The following is a 23,309-nucleotide window of genomic DNA, read 5'->3' on the forward strand; positions in this document are numbered from 1 at the left end:
TTTCACAAAGAAACTATAGACTAGAAGTTATGATGAATGATACCTTTTATTATGCCTGAGCATGTTCTAGATGGCCTTATAGCTTGGAAATGTAGAAAACGTATATGTGAAAAAGATGGAGATGATCGTAAAAGGATGTCAAAAAGAGGGCAATTCAGGACCTTAACAAGAGCCATTGGCAAAGAGATCATGTGGATGTTGGTTTTCTATCGAGCTTGCATGAAGCATCTATCAAATTGCCATTGTAACAACATATGGATGTTGTTGATTAATGGTGCACAGTGTGGCTATGACAGATCCATTTGAATTGAGACCTGAAGTTCATTCATAGAGAATCTTCATATTAAATGGAAATTGAATTTACTCAAGTAATATGTTGAGTGAACCACTAGATCATTTTCTTTCTAATGGTGTCGTTACTTTGAGAGAAATTTCCTTCGGAGAAGGCATAAATGAACCCACCAATCCAACTCCTGGTATAGGCACCACCATTGGGGGAGGATTGGGCAGGTCACCATTCTGTTGAGGATAAGTGCATTTGTATTGGTCACGTAATTATAAAAATAAACTTCATCACTTGCATTTCTTGCACCTCTTTGACGTGTTTTGGGTGTCTTCCGCATAGGTGCTTATGTACAAATACGAGTACCTGGAAAACCTTTTCGCATCCAAAAATGCATGTTTTTCGGATGGAAGCTTCTCAACACAATTATGATCCAAAGAATGAGATATTGTTGCTCTAAAAGGGTGGTAAATATTTCTACCAATGAAATAAAGAACAATGAATTTATTTTCATAAGATACCTAGTGTTTGGTTTTCAGAACGGAATGTAGACATTTGGCTCATATTATAAATCCTTTTGTCATAGATCTATTAAACACTGGTGTATGGTTTTATTTGTTCCTTTGTAAAACTAGTTAGTGAAATGTATGAATAACCCATTAATGAAACAATATATTATCTTTATAAAACAATATTCCCTACCATTCAATAATACTATAAGTGAAAAAATATCCCCGGTAGAAAAGCGGATTTATATGCCATAAAATCTTTCATTTCATTTTCTAAATAATTCTTAAATTAATAGATAACTCCGTGAATCCTCATCGATAAAAGAGAAATTCAAAATCATAAAATTACGTTACTACTGAGTCAACATAATGGAAATAAATATGGTTAATGTGCCCTAGAGTTTTGGGAAAATATTCTTATTTTAATAGTAACGGAATGTAATAAACCTTTACTTTGTATGCAATAATGTCTTTCATTTTAATTACTAAATAAACCTTTGTAATATGTAACCAAAAAGGTCTTTCATTTTAATTAGTAAATGATTCTTAAATTATTTCAAACTTTTAAATTAATTAAAGGAATTGGTAACCCATAGATATAAAGATAATGTAAAACCTCGGGACTATAAAAATTAAAAATCATAGTATTTAATCAACCATGGAAAAAATATGGCTATTAGAAATCATAGTATTTAATCAACCATGGAAAAAAAATGGCTAATGTGCCTTGGAGTTTACACAAATGGCATACCATTTACACATATGGGTGTGCCTACGAATGCCAACCAGATGACATACTTTGTGATTCGTATCTGGGAGGGTTAGAGAGACACAGGTTCAAGTACAGTCCGCATGACCAAATTCTTTGTTTCACTGTTGGCAATGCTGAAGCCATCTCGGTATTTGTAGAGGTGGTAGAAAGCTCTCAGAATGTCGAAAGCATGTTTCTTGGAGGAGATGGGAACATTGGTGTCTGGTTTCAGAAACTCCCAATTTATTTCTTTCATCTTTTCCTCTATCATGCTCTTTATGTGATTGAGAGCATCTTCTTCTGTTGCTCCAGGGTTGTCCTTCATATAGCAGGATATAGACGAAGCTTCTTCACCACGGCTCCGCTCGACCTGCATTCACCATCCCATGCCATGCGTTCAATATGATTCAATTTCATTTCAACTCCAAAACCAGTTAACTGTACTACTTTGTGTTTGATTTGAGATAGAAGCTGCAATGCCAATTTACCTGGTAGCCGCACACGTCACCTCGTAGTCGAAGGATGGAAGATGCCGTGTCATTGAAACTGGATGGGAAATCAATCTCCTGCAGGACGTGAAGGGGGAGGGGAATATCCAACGTGAGAATGGGTTGCAGTGTGGCTGCTCGATACCCAAAACTCACCTTCCCGTTCTCCAAATACTCCTCAAACGTCGGTATATAACCGCTGGACATCCACTTTGCTTCTTCCAGAAACGCATCAAATACGGCTTCCCACTGCGCACCAGTACAGTACATGCAAAGCGAATTAAGTTAGCCTGAGTTTGGATGCCCCAATATTTTACAAACCTATGAACATTATGAGAAGAAAATAAATATGTTTTTCACTGCAAATGTATGTATGAGTTAATATTTTCCATACCGTATTTCGAGCATAGGTGAGCGTATCTCGGCCTTGAGTCTTCTCCGCCTCTCGAGCCATTTGATTAACGCAATCGTAAAACACCATATATATGCCTTTCATATATTCTGGAAGGCACTCCCTGGCGGATGGATCCCATCTGATTGATCATCATACGCACACACAGTTAGTTGCTATTTTTTATTGGATTAAACCATCGATCTAAGGAAGCTAATTACTCATCACCACCTCTACCTCTTAATTGCGGCTGTGAAGAGTTCGAGCTCCTCCATCGTTCCGAAAGTGTCATAGATGTCGTCCAGAACTATTCCAAGGTAACACGTTTTGGCAAAGCCCAATCTGAATGCTGAATGTTTGGGCTCAGTGGCAATGCAGGAGGCCAAAGTGTAGAATTCCACGTGACGATGCCGAGTGAATGTCAGTTGAGAGAAACCCGAATCTTTCCACCATCTGCACACAAAATAATATAATATTTTGAATATGAGACCACTCAAATCCGAATTTGTCTGTAAAAAAGGACATGATAATCCCGATGACAGCTGATCATTACCTGGAGAGTTGTTTTAACTCTTTTTGTTGTAAGGAGTGAAAGATATTGAACTCCAATTTTGCTAGTTCTAAAAGCTTCTGGGTCATGGTCGTCGTCCTGAAAAGGTGAATGCAAAGTGGAGTTAACATAAAATTCCTGTAATTTAGATGACTTTGATCAGATAAAATAATGGGCCCACTCCAATATATAATATAAATATACCATACGTACTTAATGCAGGGACTAGTGTCCTTTCCAAAAACGTCCATGTAATTCCTTGCTTCCAATCTCGGAAAATTTGTGAGCCAACCATATTCAATAACGTATTCGATCTGCCAGCCACAATATTGTTGCTATTAAAAAATCTAAAAGGCATACAATAAAATACTCTATTTTGTAAATTTGAATTGGCATCGCTGCCTCACCTCTCGTGAAAGACTATCATTGGAGATCGGAACCGTTTTTAGGGCTTCTTGTAAATATGATGTACAGAATATTTGAGCCTCTTCCAGGACTTTCTCCCCAGGAAAGGCAACAAGGGAGGCCCTAAATAAACTGAGAATGCCTCTCATCTCTGCCTCTGTCTGAGCATTGGCAGAGCAGCCTGCAAACTTCCCATTTTGATCTTTGAAAACTTCCAAAACATCTGAGATGAAATAAAATGAAAACATTTATTAAAGCAGATCCATGAGAGAGACCGAAAAATTACAGATACTAGAATTCAACTTTTCTGAAACCACCGATTTGGCGAAAAATTACAGATACTAGGATTCAACTTTTCTGAAACCACCGATTTAGTAATTAGTAATAAAATGTACCGGGTATATATCTACCTGAGGACACCGGAAATCCGTGTAGTCGAAGAGTTCGGAACCCCAAGGCAGTTGAGTTGAGATCAGTAACAACACTCTCTCTACCACATCCAATGCCTTTCTCGCTCCAATAGCTGCAGACCAAGATCAATAATTTATGGTTATAATCGGATGTATTCCACGTATAAAGCACAACAAACAATGATGATAAGGCTACAGTGACCGACCTGTAAACATAATCCAACGCTGATTTTATTTCATTTCTGAAATGCCTATCGATTCCCAAACGTTCAACGCTATCCACCATCCAAAGGCGTTGAAGGAGATCATTGAGGGGAGTGAGTACTGTAAGTGAATTGAATGTTGAAATCTAATTTCAACGCAGCCATACGCTCTCAGCCAAAACCGCCAGAAAACGTTAAGCAAACCAGCCGGAAAGCTCTCGGGTTGATTTCAGGCAAAGGTACTTTTCCGATGATCGAGCCCGAGAAATTTTGGAGCTGATGCGTGGTTGACCCCTGACGTAACGCAACGTAAGAATCTCGGGGGTTAATGTTCAGCACTTGTTGGCCTTCCGATATCATTTTCGCCGTTCGATCTGCTCCACTCCTTTCAGCCGTTGATTGATTAAACCTGCACACGGGCCTACATCAAATTAAAACTCATGCGTGGAGTAAAAGACTTATGGGTTGACCGCCGTATGAAAGAATTTAATGAATTTATGTGTTGTTCGTAGCTTTTAGGTAGATGCTTTTAATATAAGTATGGGCATGTATAATATATGTTTTTTATATATTTTTTTTATACGGCATGTATTAAAAAAAAGTCGTATGTAATAATTTTATGTTTTGAGTGTGTTGACCTTTTTTTTATGGATGTATCGCACATGGTTGGAAACAGAGTGTTTTCACAGCAGCGTAAAAAAAGAATGATGGAGCAGTAAAAGAAAAACACACAGCAGTGTGTAAAATGAGAAGAACCAGGTGATGTAATTTTTGGAATAGCAAAAACCATGTGTGGTTTTGCACAAGCAGTGCATAAAGAAAATGGTGAAGTTTTTTTTGTAAGTCTATGTGAATTTTGTTTACAGCAGTAAACTTATGTAAACTTTTATTACAGCAGTAAGTTGTTTTCACTGCAGTGAATGTAAAAAGGGATTTACAGCAGTTAACCCAGGAATTTCTCAGAAATCTTTTATGATGTTGAAATACTCTATCTCTCAGTGAATTTTTTTTTAAGTCTTCTGTGCACAAAAGGATCCTGGAGAAAAGTAAAAACAGAGCATTGCCTCTGTGTGTTTGTTTGTTTGGTTTTTGGTATTTTCCCCATTCAAAAATACCCAACAGTGGTATCAGAGCAGGCTTAGGCTCTTTAAAAAAAGTTAAAGAAGCTGAAGGGAGAAGGTTGTTGCAGCAGCAAAACTTCTCAGGCAGACAAAAGACAGTCAACAAAAGATTAAGGTACTCCAAAAGTTTTTTTGTGTTGCTGAAGAAGCAGTGATCTGCTTTAAACACACAGTCAAGGATTTAGAGGCATAGATCATAATACAAGGAATGGCCAGCACAAGCACTGGTATGGGTTTGTTTAACACCCAGCTCCCACAGTTTAATGGGAAAAACTATGACTACTGGGCAATAACTATGACAGCCCTGTTTGCCTCTCAAGACTTATGGGAAATAGTTGAGGAAGGTTTTGAAGAACCAGCAGATGAAACTGAGTTCAATGCACTAACTCAGGGAGAGAGAGATCAGCTGAAGAGCAATAGGAAGAAGGACTCAAAAGCCCGTATGTTGTTGTATCTAGCAGTAGACCAGAGTGTGTTTCCAAGGTTAGCAGCAGCTAAGACAGCAAATGAAGCATGGCAAACCCTCAAGACAGCTTATCAAGGCATGGAGAGAGTGAAGACAACAAAACTACAATTGCTGAGAAAGGACTTTGAGAATCTGTGCATGAAGGAGTCAGATAACATTGACTCATTCTTCACTCATGTGATTGGTGTAATCACACAAATGAGAACTCATGGAGAAACCATTGAAGATAGAAGGATTGTGGAGAAAATATTGAGGGTCTTACCTTCAAAGTTTGATGCCATAGTCACCACCATCGAAGAGACAAAGGATCTCTCAAGTTATTCAGTTGATGAGCTACATGCATCACTGATAACACATGAGCAGAGGTTGAGTAGGAATGAAAACTCATCTCTTGAGCAAGCCTTCAAGACCCAGATGTCCTTTGGAAGAGGAAGAGGTCAAGGCAGAGGAAACAAGAGAGGAAGAGGCAGAAGCCAGAACAGAGGTGGAAGGAACAGCCCAGCAAATGCACAAGGAAGAGGCAGCAATACAAATCAGAACCAAGGCCAAGGCAGCAGCCAACAAGGAGAACAGTATCATGCTCAAGGACAAAGGTATGATAAATCTAATGTTCAATGCTATTATTGCAAAAAGTATGGACATTATGCAAGTGATTGTAGAAAGAAACAGCATGATATGAACAGCAGACAAAATGCAAATGTTACAAGAGAAAACAACAGTCAAGACAATGTCCTGTTAGCTTGTAACATGGCTGAAACACATAGTGAGGACATATGGTTTTTAGACTCAGGTTGCAGCAACCATATGACAGGAAACATTGCCCTCTTCTCAGCCTTAAATCAGAATTTGAAATCAGAAGTCACACTAGGAACTGATAGTAAAGTGTCTGTTATGGGAAAAGGAGAGGTAAAAATATTTACAAAACAAGGAGAAAGGAAAACCATAGCAGATGTCTACTATGTCCCCGGTATGAGATGTAACCTCTTGAGTGTTGGACAGCTTATCCAAAAGGGTTACAATGTTTACTTTGAAAATGATGTGTGCACCATCATGGACATACCACCCAGCAAAAGATGCATTGCTGAAGTAAAGATGACAAGGAACAGGATGTTCCCTCTCAGGATCAGGGCAGATTTGAAAAACAAAGGTGAAATTGCAGCAGTCACCCAAGAGGCTTTCCAAAGCGTGCCAAAGGATGAAAATTGGTTATGGCACTTGAGATTCGGGCATCTAAATTTTGGAGGTCTAAACTTATTGAGCAGAAAAGGAATGGTAAAGGGATTACCATTGATAGAGAAACCGGACAGCCTATGTGAAGGCTGCATTTTGGGAAAACAACACAGAGAAAGTTTTCCATCAGGGAAGAGCATAAGGGCAAAGACACCCTTAGAGATTATCCACTCAGATTTGTGTGGACCAATGCAAGCTCCATCATTAGCTGGCAGCCTATATTTCTTGACATTCATTGATGATTTTACAAGAAAGACTTGGATATATTTCCTTAAAAACAAAAGTGAAGTGTTTGAGAAATTCCAAAACTTCAAGGCATTTGTGGAAAACCAAAGCGGGCTGCATATAAAAGTTTTGAGAACTGATAGAGGAGGTGAGTATATCTCCAAGGAATTCCTAAGATTTTGTAGAGAAAATGGAATTCACAAACAGTTTACAGCAAGGTACACTCCACAGCAAAATGGAGTTGCTGAAAGGAAGAACAGGACCATCATGGATATGGCAAGGAGCATGTTGAAGGCAAAGCATTTGCCAAATGAGTATTGGGCTGAAGCTGTACATTGTGCAGTTTATATATTGAACAGGTGTCCTACAAAAGCAGTCATGAACAAAGTGCCAGAAGAGGCATGGAGTGGGAGAAAGCAAGGAGTCACCCACATGAGAGTTTTTGGGTGTGTGGCCTATGCACACATACCAGATCAGCTAAGGAGGAAGTTGGACAGCAAAGGGGAGAAATGCATCTTCATTGGATACAGTGAGGAATCCAAGGCATACAGGTTGTATATCCCATCTACCAAGAAGTTTTTTGTCAGCAGAGATGTTCAATTCATTGAAGAGGAAGCTTGGGATGGAAGCATAGAGAAGACAGTTAATGTTAAACACTGTTTGTCTCATGATGAAGATGAAGAGGAAGTGGCTGAAATGAATCCCCAAACAGCAGCGCCAACACAAGAACAGCAAGGGACACCATTGAGGATCAATGAGAGTGCTTCTCCAAGCACACCACAAGGAGGAAATTCAAGTGCATCTTCAAGCACTTGCACACCAAGTGAACGAGGTAAGAAGTTTAGAAATCTAAGTGAAATTTATGAAGAAGGAATGAATTCCTTATTTGCCTTGTATTGTCATGTTGATGATCCTATTCATTTCGAAGAAGCAATCAAAGATAGGAAATTGATAGAAGCTATGGATGAGGAGATGAACGCCATAGAGAGAAACAAAACATGGGATTTGGTTGAGTTACCAAAAGGCAAAGAAGTTATTGGTGTGAAATGGGTCTACAAGACCAAGAGCAATGTTGAAGGCAAGATAGAAAGGCACAAGGCAAGGCTGGTTGTCAAAGGCTACAAGCAGCAGTATGGGAGAGATTATGAGGAGACTTTCGCACCGGTTGCAAGAATGGAAACCGTGAGAGTAGTGCTGTCCATAGCAGCTCAAAACAAATGGAAAGTCTACCAAATGGACGTGAAATCAGCATTCCTAAATGGAGTGTTAATGGAAGAGGTTTATGTGGAACAGCCTCTCGGATATGAGAAGAAAGGTGAAGAGCACAAAGTGTGCAAATTGAAGAAAGCTCTTTATGGGCTGAAGCAAGCGCCAAGAGCATGGTACAGCAGGATAGATTCAGATTTGGTTGGGTACACAGATAGCGATTGGGCTGGAAGTGTAGATGATCGGAAGAGCACTTCCGGTTATGTTTTTAATATGGGTTCAGGAGCCATTTCATGGGCTTCTAAGAAGCAGTCCATTGTAGCATTGTCTACAGCAGAGGCTGAATATGTGGCAGCTACAGCAGCAGCATGTCAAGCAGTGTGGATGAGAAGAATGTTGAGAAGCTTAGGCCAAGAGCAGGCAAAAGCGACAGTGATTTTTTATGACAATAGCTCAGCTATTGCATTGTCAAAGAATTCAGTGTTTCATAAGAGAACGAAACACATTGATACAAGGTTTCACTACATCAGAGAATTATTGAACAATGGAGAAATTGTCCTAGAACATTGCAGGACTCAAGAACAGGTAGTAGACATCTTGACAAAGCCACTTGATCAGAAGAGCTTTGAATTTTTGAGAAAGTGTCTCGGTATGACCGAATGCCCAGCTGTTGAAATTAAAGGGGAGTGTTGAAATCTAATTTCAACGCAGCCATACGCTCTCAGCCAAAACCGCCAGAAAACGTTAAGCAAACCAGCCGGAAAGCTCTCGGGTTGATTTCAGGCAAAGGTACTTTTCCGATGATCGAGCCCGAGAAATTTTGGAGCTGACGCGTGGTTGACCCCTGACGTAACGCAACGTAAGAATCTCGGGGGTTAATGTTCAGCACTTGTTGGCCTTCCGATATCATTTTCGCCGTTCGATCTGCTCCACTCCTTTCAGCCGTTGATTGATTAAACCTGCACACGGGCCTACATCAAATTAAAACTCATGCGTGGAGTAAAAGACTTATGGGTTGACCGCCGTATGAAAGAATTTAATGAATTTATGTGTTGTTCGTAGCTTTTAGGTAGATGCTTTTAATATAAGTATGGGCATGTATAATATATGTTTTTTATATATTTTTTTTATACGGCATGTATTAAAAAAAAGTCGTATGTAATAATTTTATGTTTTGAGTGTGTTGACCTTTTTTTATGGATGTATCGCACATGGTTGGAAACATAGTGTTTTCACAGCAGCGTAAAAAAAGAATGATGGGGCGGTAAAAGGAAAAACACACAGCAGTGTGTAAAAAGAAAAAGAACCAGGTGATGTAATTTTTGGAATAGCAAAAACCATGTGTGGTTTTGCACAAGCAGTGCATAAAGAAAATGGTGAAGTTTTTTTTGTAAGTCTGTGTGAATTTTGTTTACAGCAGTAAACTTATGTAAACTTTTATTACAGCAGTAAGTTGTTTTCACTGCAGTGAATGTAAAAAGGGATTTACAGCAGTTAACCCAGTAATTTCTCAGAAATCTTTTATGGTGTTGAAATACTCTGTCTCTCAGTGAATATTTTTTTAAGTTTTCTGTGCACAAAAGGATCCTGGAGAAAAGTAAAAACAGAGCATTGCCTCTGTGTGTTTGTTTGTTTGGTTTTTGGTATTTTCCCCATTCAAAAATACCCAACATTGAACATCTCCTTTACTTCCCCAACAAGTCTCTCAGCACGTTCGCGGTAAGAAGGTGCCTGAAATTAATTGGATGGGAAGAAATTTATTGTATTAATTGAATCTGAAGAATGAATCTGTAGAAGAAATAAATTCAATGGAAGCTGAAGCTAATAACCCACCCCATAGGGAGTTGAGAGGGACTGGATGAAATCGTCGTCCCAGAGATTGGAATGATAATCGCCTATACGTCTTTGTACACCATCATCAGATAAACTCATGCTCACAGATTTGTTGCATAGCTGGGCTTGGTCGACGGAGGCCATAGGTACAAGTGATGAGATAGAAGAGCCAACTGATCAGATAAGATGGCTGTTGTGTCTGTGTGGCAAGACCTCGTTTCCGTATATATAGAGGCCACTGTACATGCACGATTTCAACCCTGTTACGCCGTGGTTGTTGGAGGAGGACAATCACCTAGACACCAAGCGCCGCCTTTATGGACACCGGTGATGAGTGGCCAGCGTGGATATCAACAATGGCATCTAAAAATATCAACAAAGTCGAGTGGCGAGTCTCGTTTGGAGGCTACGTTAAATGTCATTTGTACCCAATAATATTACTAATTAATAAAGTCAAGTAGCCATTGTACCTTGTAGCCTCCAATCCTTCGTTTCAAGCCTCCTTTGCGGACTTGGCTTTGCTTTTTTAAGTCAAGTCTCCTTTGCACACTAACATTATTTTAACGAATTGACGCACTTGCTTCGTTCAATAAGTCTTTTATTATTTTAGTGAAGTGGCCCGCATGCTTCCCTCAATAAGCATTTGCATTAAAAGGGATACGATTATAGAATGGTAGATGAATGTAAAGTGATGTAAGGTAGAATGGTAGATGAGTGTAAAGTGATGTAAAGGTAGCATTGCATTAAATAAGGTTGTGGATATGGAAAATGTGAGGAATATCAGGAGGTAAGGAGTGGGTTTATGAGAAAAAATTGGTAAATTAGAGGATTAGGTGTGGAATATAGATATCTTGAATGAAACTTAAACAAATTATGACAATTTAGGTAAAATTGTTTGTTGTAAGTGATTTCTTTGGGTGACTTATTCATCTCAAAAGCAAACCCCTTCGAATATACCTTTTTGAATATATTGAAAGAATTTGTGAGGCTATAAAACTTAATAATTTTATTTACTCGTGTGTGGGAAAATTTTGTTTGGTCTAAATGTGACTACATGCTTTCATATATGTTGCTTTTATTACAATATTTTAATTTATTGTATGGTATTTTAGTTTATTGTATCTCCAATCTTGCTTGATCAAACGTATTCTTTAAGTAAATAACTAACATATACGCGATATTGTCAAAGAACATAATTTGGAGATGAGTTATTTTCAACATCTAAAATGTTAAAGGGATCTTTTGTTGTTTTTTTATTATGGTGAATTGGATTTTTGATTTAAGATTTTGGGATTGTTGCACAGATCACTGATTATTATCATTATTGTGTGATAAGTTCTTATCCTATTCCATTTTATTATGTCATGATTCGAACCTCCTCATTTTTAGGTTTTATTTTAGAGTTGAATGGTGTATAACTTTTTTGGCATTGTTCATGTCTTATTATATGTGAACCTAATGTATTGAAGATAGTAACAATATAAGTTTACATTCTGATATATAGTTTTCTAGAGTTCTGAATCCATATTTTCCATGTTGTATTTCTTTTTAAAACTGCATAGATATTGTTATACAAGGTGTCATCATGCTTATAAATTTGATCTTCTCTACAAAAATAGCCTCTCTTAGGCTATCTCTGTTTGAGTTAGAAACATTTAGTAGTCAATGGCAACATTGATATTCAACAATTTATCACTAAAAATGATATGTGAATATGATTTTGAGGAGCATGCTAAGTGCAGGATCAAACCTATATATGTTCTGCTTTTGATTGTTCCTCTTTTGGAAGGAGTGACTTGAATTGAGGATTTTGTTACCACGAGACCAAGTCTATATAAGAACCTGAAATAGTAGGAAAATTTCCGTAAGGCATTGGATGTTGCTTGTTTATAAGGTTTCTTTAATACAATGGTATAAATTGCTTCTTTGTTGGTTGATTATATAAGCTTATCAAGTTTGATCATATCACGTGTAAGAACCTGACACGCGACTCTACAAGACACGATTGCCTCGACCATGACAACACTTACATGACGTCATAAAATCTCTGGGGCTGCTTCTTGTGTGCCACAAGTCCAACCAAGCGCCGCCTATTGGGACTAGTCCAATCACATTTCAAAAATACAATCAACGCGTTCTGTGAAAACATAGATACGCCCAGGCATCTACTGTAACATGTGAAGATCTAAGTGGAGTCTCGTTTGGAGGCTAAGTCAGTCAAATCTCATTTGTGGACTCCTTTATAGGCTAAATTCATGTCAATCAATCAAAGTCCCAATTATTTGAATGAGGTGGCCCCTTGGTTCATTGTTATAGAAAATCGCAAAACTTTAGAAAAGCACATGCCTTTTGCGTATTGAAAACTATTTATTGTTATTATTATTGTTTAGGAGCGAGAGGGAACCAAAACCGAGGCCAGAACACATGTCCTCGGCATATTAACCCACGGTACCCATTAAGTCAAATAACCTCCGTGCATTTGAAAGCAATTCGAAATTTAATCATTCAAATATTCCAAATCAATTATATAAAGTCACACAATCATTAAGTTTCCACATTTCATAAGATTACAAATTCGTTAATATAAAGTTTCCAACACATCAAATCAAGGGCTGGAGGTTGGGCCCGTCAAGTTGTTCAGTTATTTTCTCAATTTCATTTTATAAATAAGCTTAATTTTAGTTTTTTATCCATATTATTTGTTTATATATTTTTGTATAGAGATCAATCATGCTTTTTTTTAAAGGTAAATTGTAAATAAATTTTATTATATTTTTTTAATATGAAGTAATGGTTGATAAAATCTTTCAAACTCTAGAGTCTGAAATTTAAACTTAAGATATGAAGTTCAATGTAAGAATCTAGATACTTCAAAATCTACATTTATAATAAATGAAGAAAAGATAAAAGTGAGATTAATAAATCTAAGGCAATGCTATGATAGAATTCTAATCTCTTATCATCCCAGTACTTGCTAGATTTGACATCCGTCCAAATCATTTGCACAAAACCTTTGTGTTATTATGTCTCCTGCAACTCTTATGTGTGTAAAACAAGAAAACAAAAGACAATCAATAACCAAAGTTGTAAGTGAGAATAGGAAATTCATAAGATGTCTTCATGAAATGCATACACATGCCTACATCCTATAATCAATTAAAGAAAAGACGTGTAGAAAAACATTAGTAAATTAATAATAGAAACATATTCAAATTAGAATACTTGATTCTTAATGGAAAACTCTAAGTAACTAAATTAAAAATGGTTTTCTAATAGGAAAAATGACAAACTCAAATTAGAATGCATGTTTAATCATGAAAATATGACATATCCATATGAGAAGTTTGGTTAAATGGATATGTTGAGATATGATCAATGTAATTATAGGGAGGGTTTGGTCATTCCATAAAACTTGTTTTTCATAAAGAAGATTGGAGATGGAAATAAGACAAAATGTATGAGCAAAGTAAATTTTTTAGTGATCAAATAGTTAAAAAAATACTATAAACAATTTTCCATTTTTAGAAATTATTACTGAAATTTAAATTATAACAATGATTGTTGTTTTCATAACATGTATTGTTAGAATTTTTTTATGTTCTCTTATAATAGAAAATTAAATTACAACAATGGTTGTTGTTTTCATAACATGTATTGTTAGAATTTTTCTATGTTCTCTTATAATAGTAATATAATAGTAATCGTTGTTTCTTATAATTACCTAAACAATGCCAATTATTATTGTTTATTATTATTACGTTTGGTTATTACTTTCCAATCAAATATGTCACATTCCTTCATGTAAAAATACACCCTAAAAAAAAAATTAACTGTGGTAGAGAATTACTACACACACACTTAAGAGTGATCACCATTCCAGGTTTATCAATCGATACTTGTATTATGGATAATCTCATACCACCTACCACATGCACGTTGAACGCCAACGTATATAGTTATAAAATTACCCTGACCGCATTAAGGTTCTGCAAATACATAAGGCTCTTAAAGTTTGGTTTAGCATTGATATATAATTTGTTTTAAATGCCATGTCCACGTCGCTAACTTACGGTGGTAACCATAACCACTCCAGTACATGGAGCCGTTGTTGTCACAACATCCGATGAGCCAAGTGCAGGCTTGGCTAGCTGGCCTACCTACCACACCGCTCACAGGAGTTTACAACGGGACACGTGGTTCAGCGGGTACACGAGGCCATGTGTTACCTCGGCCTTGGAATCCTCGGCCTTCCCGCCCACTCTTCCCGCTTGATTTGGATGCTCCAGATTTGGTTTTGAGATCTAACGGTGGAAAAGGCTCTAAGGGTTTTGGCTCATTACATAAACCCCGTGAATTCAGGGCAAAGCTCATTTTTTCATTCGTGTATTCACTCCGCCGACTTGGTTCATTGCTGCAACTCCATTTTGGCATTACCAGCTCACAGTTAAGCTTGTTTGCACTTTGGATGCTGCATGAGACTAGCTCCGGAATTCTCCAGGTAACCCCCTATTCGGCTCAGGGTTTTGATTTGTTCTCCTTACGCTGTAATACTCTTTTTATTTACTCTTCGCTTTCTGTTGCAGGTGACCACCGAGGAGGGTTGCTCAATTCGGACGCAGGAACGAGGTAAGGAGTCCATCAAGCTCCAGCTCGGCGTTTTACAGGTTGGTTACTTCCCAATCCCCTATTTCAGTTCTTAAAATGGCTCGAGGTCATAACTCTGAGCTATCTCATGCTCTGCTTGCAGACCTCCGAGGCTGTTGGCTTGCACCTGGGCCTGTCGAGGTACTCCTATGAGAACCTTCGAGACCTTGTTTTATATGCGGTTCACTTATGGTTTGAAGTCTCCTCCGGTGTTATACTTGTAGATGGAGACAGAATTATAGTTCCTTATATTATCCGGTCATGGTCATTACCATACCGTTGAGTTAGGGTTTGATATGGTTTTATATGACTTGTTAGCTTAAGACCTGGCCGGGGTTTTGCCTTTCAAGCTACGGCAATGGCCACGCCCCTTGTTATTTCTGTCTACTGCAATGTATATATATACTTTTCGTGACCGAACTTATGCTGTTACTTGTTTATAAAAGAGTTCCTTGTCCTGGTCATTTTCTTATGAGGCATAAGCCTGTATTCATTTCTTTGCTACAGCTTCTCGTCTCAGCCTACAGCCGCTCGGCTTGCTTCTGTTACTGTTATCATGTTTTTGTTTATTTAGTGCTATAAATCTCAGTGTTCCAAGATATTATTTCTCTTACGGTTATCATGTGAACAGTGAAGACTGATACTCACTATGTTCTGTTTATTGTTCTAATATGGAGTGCTTTCGACATCTTACTACACTGCTATCTACTGTCGTTTTTATCATAGGAGTTGCAACATACGGCCCTCGGGTTATATAGCCATTTGCTATTGTTCCTCGTTTATGAACATAATAGTATACAGTTCTTTATTCCTGTAGCCATATGCTACGTTTCTTGCTTATAATAAGACGCAGTTCCTTTTCTTATGGATACGAGGGTTTTTATACGGGTTAGGGTCCATTCCCTTAATCCCGATTCTTCGTTCCGGAAAGACCTTCACAGTTCTCCGTACTTCTTGAGAGGTTGCGATTCCATCGCATAACCCTTACCTACGGAAACTTGTTTCAGCTAGCTAAGTTTTCGTTTTCTGTTCTGAGCATTTCCTTTCGTTATGTATGTATTTGTGCTGTTGCATTTGACCGAAGATTCTCACATCCATTCGGTATTGTAAATATATTTTGATGTATGTATTGATGTTTAGCCATGCGCATACGGTTTTTATTACCGTGAGGTTCTTCATGCTCTGTCTCCAGGTTCTATAGTACTCTATATACATAATTTCTTTCATACAGAAATACGTATGCTTCTTGTTTTGCAGATAACTGTAATGTATACTTCTTGTTTCTGTTCAGATAGTATTGCTTACATTCTGCCTACTAACTGTAACTACAGAATAACTGACAGTAACAGCCACCTTTATCATTTACACAGAAAATCTTGGAGACATAAGGGTCAGTTACTTACCTGGTCTTCACGGTCACGGTGAGTCTGGTTCAGTCTCCTATCTAAATCTCTGTGTAAAGCTTGTTATCCTCCCAACCATGAGATCAGTCTCTCAAGACCTGAATCTCCCCCCAAGCTTCTGCTTACCGGATCACTATCCTCAGTAAGCCAGCACTCTGTGCTTGACTATCTGGTCCTAACCAGACTTAGTCCATCCAGGGTGTTTACTTCCCTGTCTTTCTTTCTCTTTTCCTCTGCCTGGCCTCTGCCTGTCCTTTGCCTGTCCTCTACTGTCCTTTTTTCCTACCTGTTAGGGTGCTTGCTGACCCATTTAACCAAAGCCAAGAATCAGTTGTAACTGATATGTAATTTAAAATTACTTTTACGCAGGTTTGATTAACTGATTGGTAATTTAAAATTACTTTACGTGGGGTTAATCACAATAGGTATATTACATACTCCCCCCCTTAACAGGAACACCGTCCTCGGTGTTCATCTTTCGTCGGAACTTGATATTTTACTTGTGGTATTACTATCTAATCCACATAAAATGTGATCCTTTCTCTTTGAAATCAACGATTTCATTCCAAGAAAAGACGACAAACAAAATAGTAATGATATAGTCATAAGAATTATCATTAGTTATAGGCATCAATAGTCATAATCATTCGTAATTGCAAAAATATGCAACTTCTAATCGCCACCACCTGGCCCTTATTCATTCATAATAACAATTCTCTGTGTCAACTTACCATAACTTACCATCTTATGCTTGAAAATCATGAATACTTTCATGTAAGCCTGTTAATGAAGGTTGGACAATTCTTCAACCTTCCATGGTAGTAGTTCCTGCAATATATGACTAACAAATTCAACCACATTAGTCACTATATTTTGAGTCAAATGAGACACTTTTGACTAGCAATCAATTGTGCAATGTTAGATGCTTTCTAAATCACAGTACTTTTACAAGTACTTAAAGAGCACTAATGCTAATCATCAAATGATAAATCACTGCTCACGTGCACACTGAACGAATTCTTACTAAAGACATCCGTAAAGTACTTCAAGAAGTACCAAAAGAGCACCTAGCTCTTTAATCATCAAAAAAGTCAATCATTTCATCAAGCAAGAATTGTCTTAGCTCCCACTAAGATGTTCACAACATTAATAACACAATAAAGGAATTAAAATTTCCATTTATTCTTTATCGAGCACTAAGCTCATTTCTTATTAAATGTGCATAACACATTTCACACAACTATATGTAAAATTTATTTCTAACATAACATATAGCTGATTAGTTAATTCCTTTAGCCGTGAGACCACAATGGACTAAAGAATTCCCAACCCATGGGAACTGGTTTCCACAACCAAACCGAGTCATTTTCACATCCAGACAGTTTCTTCGATAGAGACCTTACCAGGTCTAACATAGAATCCCACTGGCCAACCAGCTCAAGAATTCTAGGGAGAGGAGATCTGGGCAGACAAGTACCATCAACCCTTCCGGGCAGGTAGCTGCCATCAACCCAACTCCGGGCAGACAAGTACCATCAACCCCTCCGGGCAGGTAATCGCCATCAACCCAACTCCGGGCAGACAAGTACCATCAACCCCTCCGGGCAGGTATTGCCATCAGCCCAAGCACTTGCAGGTCCTACTCGACCGCAATTACACTGGTCTCGCCAGTAAACGCTATCTGATCCTAACCAGACGTAGCGTACACAGGAAATTATTTCCTCTTATGCCATCTGATCCCAACCAGACATAGCATGAATATTTTCTCTTTTAATACTCTTCCTCAAAGTAATTTACACAATGAACCATGTGAACATTATCATTAGCACAACAAACATGCATGTATATCATACATTTACACTTAACCCCAACATGGGTCCACAACATCAAGATTGATGGGAAACATATCCATCATACACGTTGTATGCATGCAAATTTTCCAAATAACATAATATATAACATCATTCTTTCTCATTCATAATTGCATTTCACACTGCAGCAATTTATGTAATGAGTTTTCTTGTTGCCGTTAAGCTACCACTACTTAATCCCATCAGCAACGTTAGTTATAAATATACATCAGTTAACACGTATTCCATTTCCAAAAATGTTCATGCATACAATATTGTCATGTATAAAAGCATATGCAAATACTCATTAATGTATAAATGTCAACAATAGTTGAGTTAATACTCTCAGCATTCCCAATTTTGCCATAGTCTGTTGTTCCAATTCAAATCATCATTAATGGAGTATTATCTTACGTTTACTATGGCTAAATTTAGTCATGCATTGTTAGTGTAATTAAACACAATTTTCTCTAACATACAAGAACATAACTCTTATGTCACAATGACTAATCTTTGTGCATACCATTGTTTATCATATAAGCCCTTCTTTAATGTATGCAACACTTATTCCCTTCACTAGAAGACCACCATCATTTCATACGACCAACCACATACCTCTTTCTTAAGGAAGTCATTTTAATCCTCATTTCTCTATCTTCTGATGTGAGGATTTCTCAAGATTCCCTTTCAAGTAATTATTAAAGATGTCTATCTTTCGGCATACAACAGAGCTCTTCCAACAAGACAATCTCTCCAAGAGATTATTATTTTCAAGGAAGCTATCATGACCACTTTCTCTAAGTACGCGCAGTCTCATAATTCCAAAGTCAAAATAGCTACCAATGTGCAACATGTGTTCTCCTAACGCAATTACTTTACTTAACGCACATAGTTCTTTTCATGAAACAAGTAAGGATTTTGGTTCTTGTATGAACACTATTCTAATGTGTCTTTGAAGGAAAGAACCTCTATTTCCATTTTCAAGAATTCTCATAAAGTCCTTTATCTTCGTACATGAAGTATGCATACCCTTAGGATGAGACTATATTTATGTATATATGTAATATACTCTTTCCTCAAGAAATTAGGGATAAATATCTATGTGCCTAGAAGCACATCCTTAGTTATCTTTTATCATGCATGTAATGCATAATCATTTCACTAGAACTTAGAGACTAACTAGAATCATTAGCATATATATATATATATATATTCCAAGAAGCTTATATCAAATAAAGATACATATTTTAATTCAAGCAAACTTGGCCACCTTCCATGCTATGTTCTTAGGACATTTATATACCTCATCCTATTTCTCCAGAAGATACCTGGCTATATTTAACAAGGATTTTATAGACCAGAGACAAGCATTTCACACACAAGACTCTCGTGGAGTCTTTCTAATAGGAACTACCTATTCTCTTTACCAAGAAAACATACAAGATAATCAATCTTTAACTGCATGCCTTAGCACATTTTTTTTTTACCAAGAAAATCTATAAAAGAACCATTCTTTCATTGCATGCATTCAAATACTTTCTCTACTTAAGAAATCATATAAAACATTCATACGTGTTCTTCAAGTAAGTGAACAAGACACTTATCTTATCCTTGGATCAACATGCATAACTAACAAGTTAATCCATCCCTACAGGAAGCAATTGCTCTACTTATGCAATCAGAAGCATAATCTCCTAAGTGTCACACATGCACTAGAGCTACCATTTAGTGCTATATGCAACAACTATCATAACACTACTATGTGACCTTTTCAGAATAAAGAGTTCAAGGAGACATTATGAAAATCATTAACATCCACACTCTATAGTTATCTTTTTCCAATTCCTTAAGCATGGTCAAGGAATACTCTCATGCTCATCGAGCACTTACCTAGTCATCCCAAGACTTAGAGTCTTCTGCAAGATTCTAACACTCAAAGCTTGCTTTATCTGGTCATCACCAGACTTAGCGATTTCTTTTTCCCATCTCCGTCTGTCCCTACAGCACGGTCTTCTTCCTTCTCCTTGCTTCCTTTTCTTTTGGAAGCATCTATGGTTGGGGAAAGTAATTAGAGTTTACTGACAACTGTATTAACACAGGTAGTCTATTTATGAATAATTATCACTTGTAATTATACCATGAATGGGTCCTAGAAATGTTACCCACTGAACATGTCTCTACCCTTAACTTCACACTGGAATGCAACATACATAAGAAATCCATCATTCCCATAGTAGAGATAAATTCAACCATTATTTAATCGAGACTCCAATGGTTTTTATCTCCCCACAAGTAATAATTAACATCAGCACGTACCATGCTAATGGATTTCAGTTATTTAGAAGGCAATCGTCATTAGATCTATTAAGACATAAGAATATACTATTCATCATGCATGCTCATGGTGAATAAAATTAAGAACTCTTCTCATAAACAACTGGAACTATAGCACACACATTCCATGCATGTGACACCAATCAAACTTCACTTGTTTACGAGTTGTAACCATCTTAGTCCAATTCAATTTAATGCATATAAGTTTGATGGGTTAGTCATACAACACTAACCAATCCAAACTACCAATCGTCTTCATGCACCCATGACAAGACTGAATCAAAAATTAGTTATGACAATCAAGTCTCGCTGCTTGACTCATTGCATGTTTTCAATATCTAAGGGGGTTCTTCTAATGGTTTTTTTTAAAACAATTTGTCATCCTATTCAAGGATGTTTCCCATAATTTATATTCATGCATGACTCATTAAGTTTTGATCATGGTAACTTCAATTTTGTTTAATGAATGTATCATTGTTATTGTCATATTTGCAAGGCAAAAGTTGGTAGTTGATTGTCACTTTTCTCCCTGAGTGTTCAATATTGCTCATGAATGTAATGAGTACTCAATATTGTTCTTAGGTGCGACAAAAGTTTCATTGTCTTTTCTCCTCATCAGGAATCCAACGTTATGAACGTAGTTATGCAACATCTTATTAACTACTTCTCAAATAAGTTATAAACATGAATCACACCTGTCATGCCAAAAGTAGTGTACGACATAAATGAATATGCGAATGATTAAACTCATACCCGAGTTAATGCCTACTAATGGCGTACTTCAATATCCTTTCCGCTTACCATTTCCCAAAGGCGCCAGTATTGCAACCTTTCATAAGATTATTAACGTTATAATGACCTTCTCATCCTTTAATATTCATTCACATCCCAGCCTGCATTTCCTCCATTTTACTTGTTGACTGCTAGCAGATTGTCGTTTTCTGTGTCAGTTTCCTAATTGATAAACAAGGAAATCAATTTAGCTGAATTTATTACTTCCTCAGGTATGCACTGTGTATATATATATATATATATATATATATATTTTTACAGCTGGGTTTTGCTGCTCCAGAGGCCACAGTTTTGAAACCTCTGCTCTGATACCAATTTGTCACATTCCTTCATGTAAAAATACACCCTAAAAAAAAAATTAACTGTGGTAGAGAATTACTACACACACACTTAAGAGTGATCACCATTCCAGGTTTATCAATCGATACTTGTATTATGGATAATCTCATACCACCTACCACATGCACGTTGAACGCCAACGTATATAGTTATAAAATTACCCTGACCGCATTAAGGTTCTGCAAATACATAAGGCTCTTAAAGTTTGGTTTAGCATTGATATATAATTTGTTTTAAATGCCATGTCCACGTTGCTAACTTACGGTGGTAACCATAACCACTCTAGTACATGGAGCCGTTGTTGTCACAACATCCGATGAGCCAAGTGCAGGCTTGGCTAGCTGGCCTACCTACCACACCGCTCACAGGAGTTTACAACGGGACACGTGGTTCAGCGGGTACACGAGGCCATGTGTTACCTCGGCCTTCCCGCCCACTCTTCCCGCTTGATTTGGACGCTCCAGATTTGGTTTTGAGATCTAGCGGTGGAAAAGGCTCTAAGGGTTTTGGCTCATTACATAAACCCCGTGAATTCAGGGCAAAGCTCATTTTTTGTTCGTGTACTCACTCCGCCGACTTGGTTCATTGCTGCAACTCCATTTTGGCATTACCAGCTCACAGTTAAGCTTGTTTGCACTTTGGATGCTGCATGAGACTAGCTCCGGAATTCTCCAGGTAACCCCCTATTCGGCTCAGGGTTTTGATTTGTTCTCCTTACGCTGTAATACTCTTTTTATTTACTCTTCGCTTTCTGTTGCAGGTGACCACCAAGGAGGGTTGCTCAATTCGGACGCAGGAACGAGGTAAGGAGTCCATCAAGCTCCAGCTCGGCGTTTTACAGGTTGGTTACTTCCCAATCCCCTGTTTCAGTTCTTAAAATGGCTCGAGGTCATAACTCTGAGCTATCTCATGCTCTGCTTGCAGACCTCCGAGGCTGTTGGCTTGCACCTGGGCCTGTCGAGGTACTCCTATGAGAACCTTCGAGACCTTGTTTTATATGCGGTTCACTTATGGTTTGAAGTTTCCTCCGGTGTTATACTTGTAGATGGAGACAGAATTACAGTTCTTTATGTTATCCGGTCATGGTCATTACCATACCGTTGAGTTAGGGTTTGATATGGTTTTATATGACTTGTTAACTTAAGACCTTGCCGGGGTTTTGCCTTTCAAGCTACGGCAATGGCCACGGCCCTTGTTATTTCTGTCTACTGCAATGTATATATATACTTTTCGTGACCGAACTTATGCTGTTACTTGTTTATAAAAGAGTTCCTTGTCCTGGTCATTTTCTTCTGAGGCATAAGCCTGTATTCATTTCTTTGCTACAGCTTCTCGTCTCAGCCTACAGCCGCTCGGCTTGCTTCTGTTACTGTTATCGTGTTTTTGTTTATTTAGTGCTATAAATCTCAGTGTTCCAAGATATTATTTCTCTTACGGTTATCATGTGAACAGTGAAGACTGATACTCACTATGTTCTGTTTATTGTTCTAATATGGAGTGCTTTCGACATCTTACTACACTGCTATCTACTGTCGTTTTTATCATAGGAGTTGCAACATACGGCCCTCGGGTTATATAGCCATTTTCTATTGTTCCTCGTTTATGAACATAATAGTATACAGTTCTTTATTCCTGTAGCCATATGCTACGTTTCTTGCTTATAATAAGACGCAGTTCCTTTTCTTATGGATACGAGGGTTTTTATACGGGTTAGGGTCCATTCCCTTAATCCCGATTCTTCGTTCCGGAAAGACCTTCACAGTTCTCCGTACTTCTTGAGAGGTTGCGATTCCATCGCATAACCCTTACCTACGGAAACTTGTTTCAGCTAGCTAAGTTTTCGTTTTCTGTTCTGAGCATTTCCTTTCGTTATGTA

At 37.7% G+C, this 23,309-nt stretch overlaps 2 protein-coding genes and 1 long non-coding RNA gene across 4 annotated transcripts; 2 read left to right on the top strand and 1 right to left on the bottom strand.

The window, feature by feature from the left end:
- Positions 1–1,495: 1,495 nt before the first annotated feature.
- On the bottom strand, positions 1,496–10,271 carry LOC149174251 ((E,E)-alpha-farnesene synthase-like). The gene is made up of 11 exons (XM_089419259.1): positions 10,072–10,271; positions 9,910–9,969; positions 3,994–4,136; positions 3,788–3,900; positions 3,380–3,600; positions 3,186–3,286; positions 2,976–3,071; positions 2,660–2,875; positions 2,426–2,564; positions 2,032–2,280; positions 1,496–1,913 (listed from the first exon to the last, which is right to left on the bottom strand). Exons 1-11 carry the CDS (start codon positions 10,213–10,215, stop codon positions 1,614–1,616), a joined length of 1,782 nt encoding a protein of 593 aa, XP_089275385.1. The 5' UTR covers positions 10,216–10,271; the 3' UTR covers positions 1,496–1,613.
- Positions 10,272–14,152: 3,881 nt separating this feature from the next.
- Positions 14,153–21,853, top strand: LOC149174252 (uncharacterized). Of its 2 annotated transcripts, XM_089419257.1 has the most exons (4): positions 14,153–14,569; positions 14,655–14,735; positions 14,819–14,856; positions 21,720–21,853. In XM_089419257.1, exons 1-4 carry the CDS (start codon positions 14,168–14,170, stop codon positions 21,751–21,753), a joined length of 555 nt encoding a protein of 184 aa, XP_089275383.1. In that variant the 5' UTR covers positions 14,153–14,167; the 3' UTR covers positions 21,754–21,853. The 2 variants fall into 2 exon arrangements, with proteins under 2 accessions (XP_089275383.1, XP_089275382.1); XM_089419256.1 differs by lacking the exon at positions 21,720–21,853 and having other exon boundaries at positions 14,819–15,359.
- Positions 21,854–21,986: 133 nt separating this feature from the next.
- Positions 21,987–22,947, top strand: LOC149174253 (uncharacterized). Its single transcript, XR_016257910.1, has 3 exons — positions 21,987–22,108; positions 22,194–22,274; positions 22,358–22,947. It is a non-coding gene; the product is annotated as an uncharacterized LOC149174253 (long non-coding RNA).
- Positions 22,948–23,309: the final 362 nt, after the last annotated feature.

The sequence above is a fragment of the Pinus tabuliformis genome, chromosome 4_1 (assembly GCF_031772625.1).
Source record: "Pinus tabuliformis cultivar Carrire ecotype Pingquan chromosome 4_1, CPIR1, whole genome shotgun sequence".
NCBI lineage: Eukaryota > Viridiplantae > Streptophyta > Pinopsida > Pinales > Pinaceae > Pinus > Pinus tabuliformis.

Coding starts and splice junctions, on each gene's coding strand:
- LOC149174251 (XM_089419259.1), bottom strand. CDS start 10,215: ATGGCCTCCGTCGACCAAGCCCAGCTATGCAACAAATCTGTGAGCATG. Junction 2,876..2,975: donor GAGTTAAAACAACTCTCCAG/GTAATGATCAGC, acceptor TTTTGTGTGCAG/ATGGTGGAAAGATTCGGGTT. Junction 2,565..2,659: donor TTCACAGCCGCAATTAAGAG/GTAGAGGTGGTG, acceptor ATGATCAATCAG/ATGGGATCCATCCGCCAGGG.
- LOC149174252 (XM_089419256.1), top strand. CDS start 14,168: ATGGAGCCGTTGTTGTCACAACATCCGATGAGCCAAGTGCAGGCTTGG. Junction 14,570..14,654: donor CTAGCTCCGGAATTCTCCAG/GTAACCCCCTAT, acceptor TTTCTGTTGCAG/GTGACCACCGAGGAGGGTTG. Junction 14,736..14,818: donor TCCAGCTCGGCGTTTTACAG/GTTGGTTACTTC, acceptor CTCTGCTTGCAG/ACCTCCGAGGCTGTTGGCTT.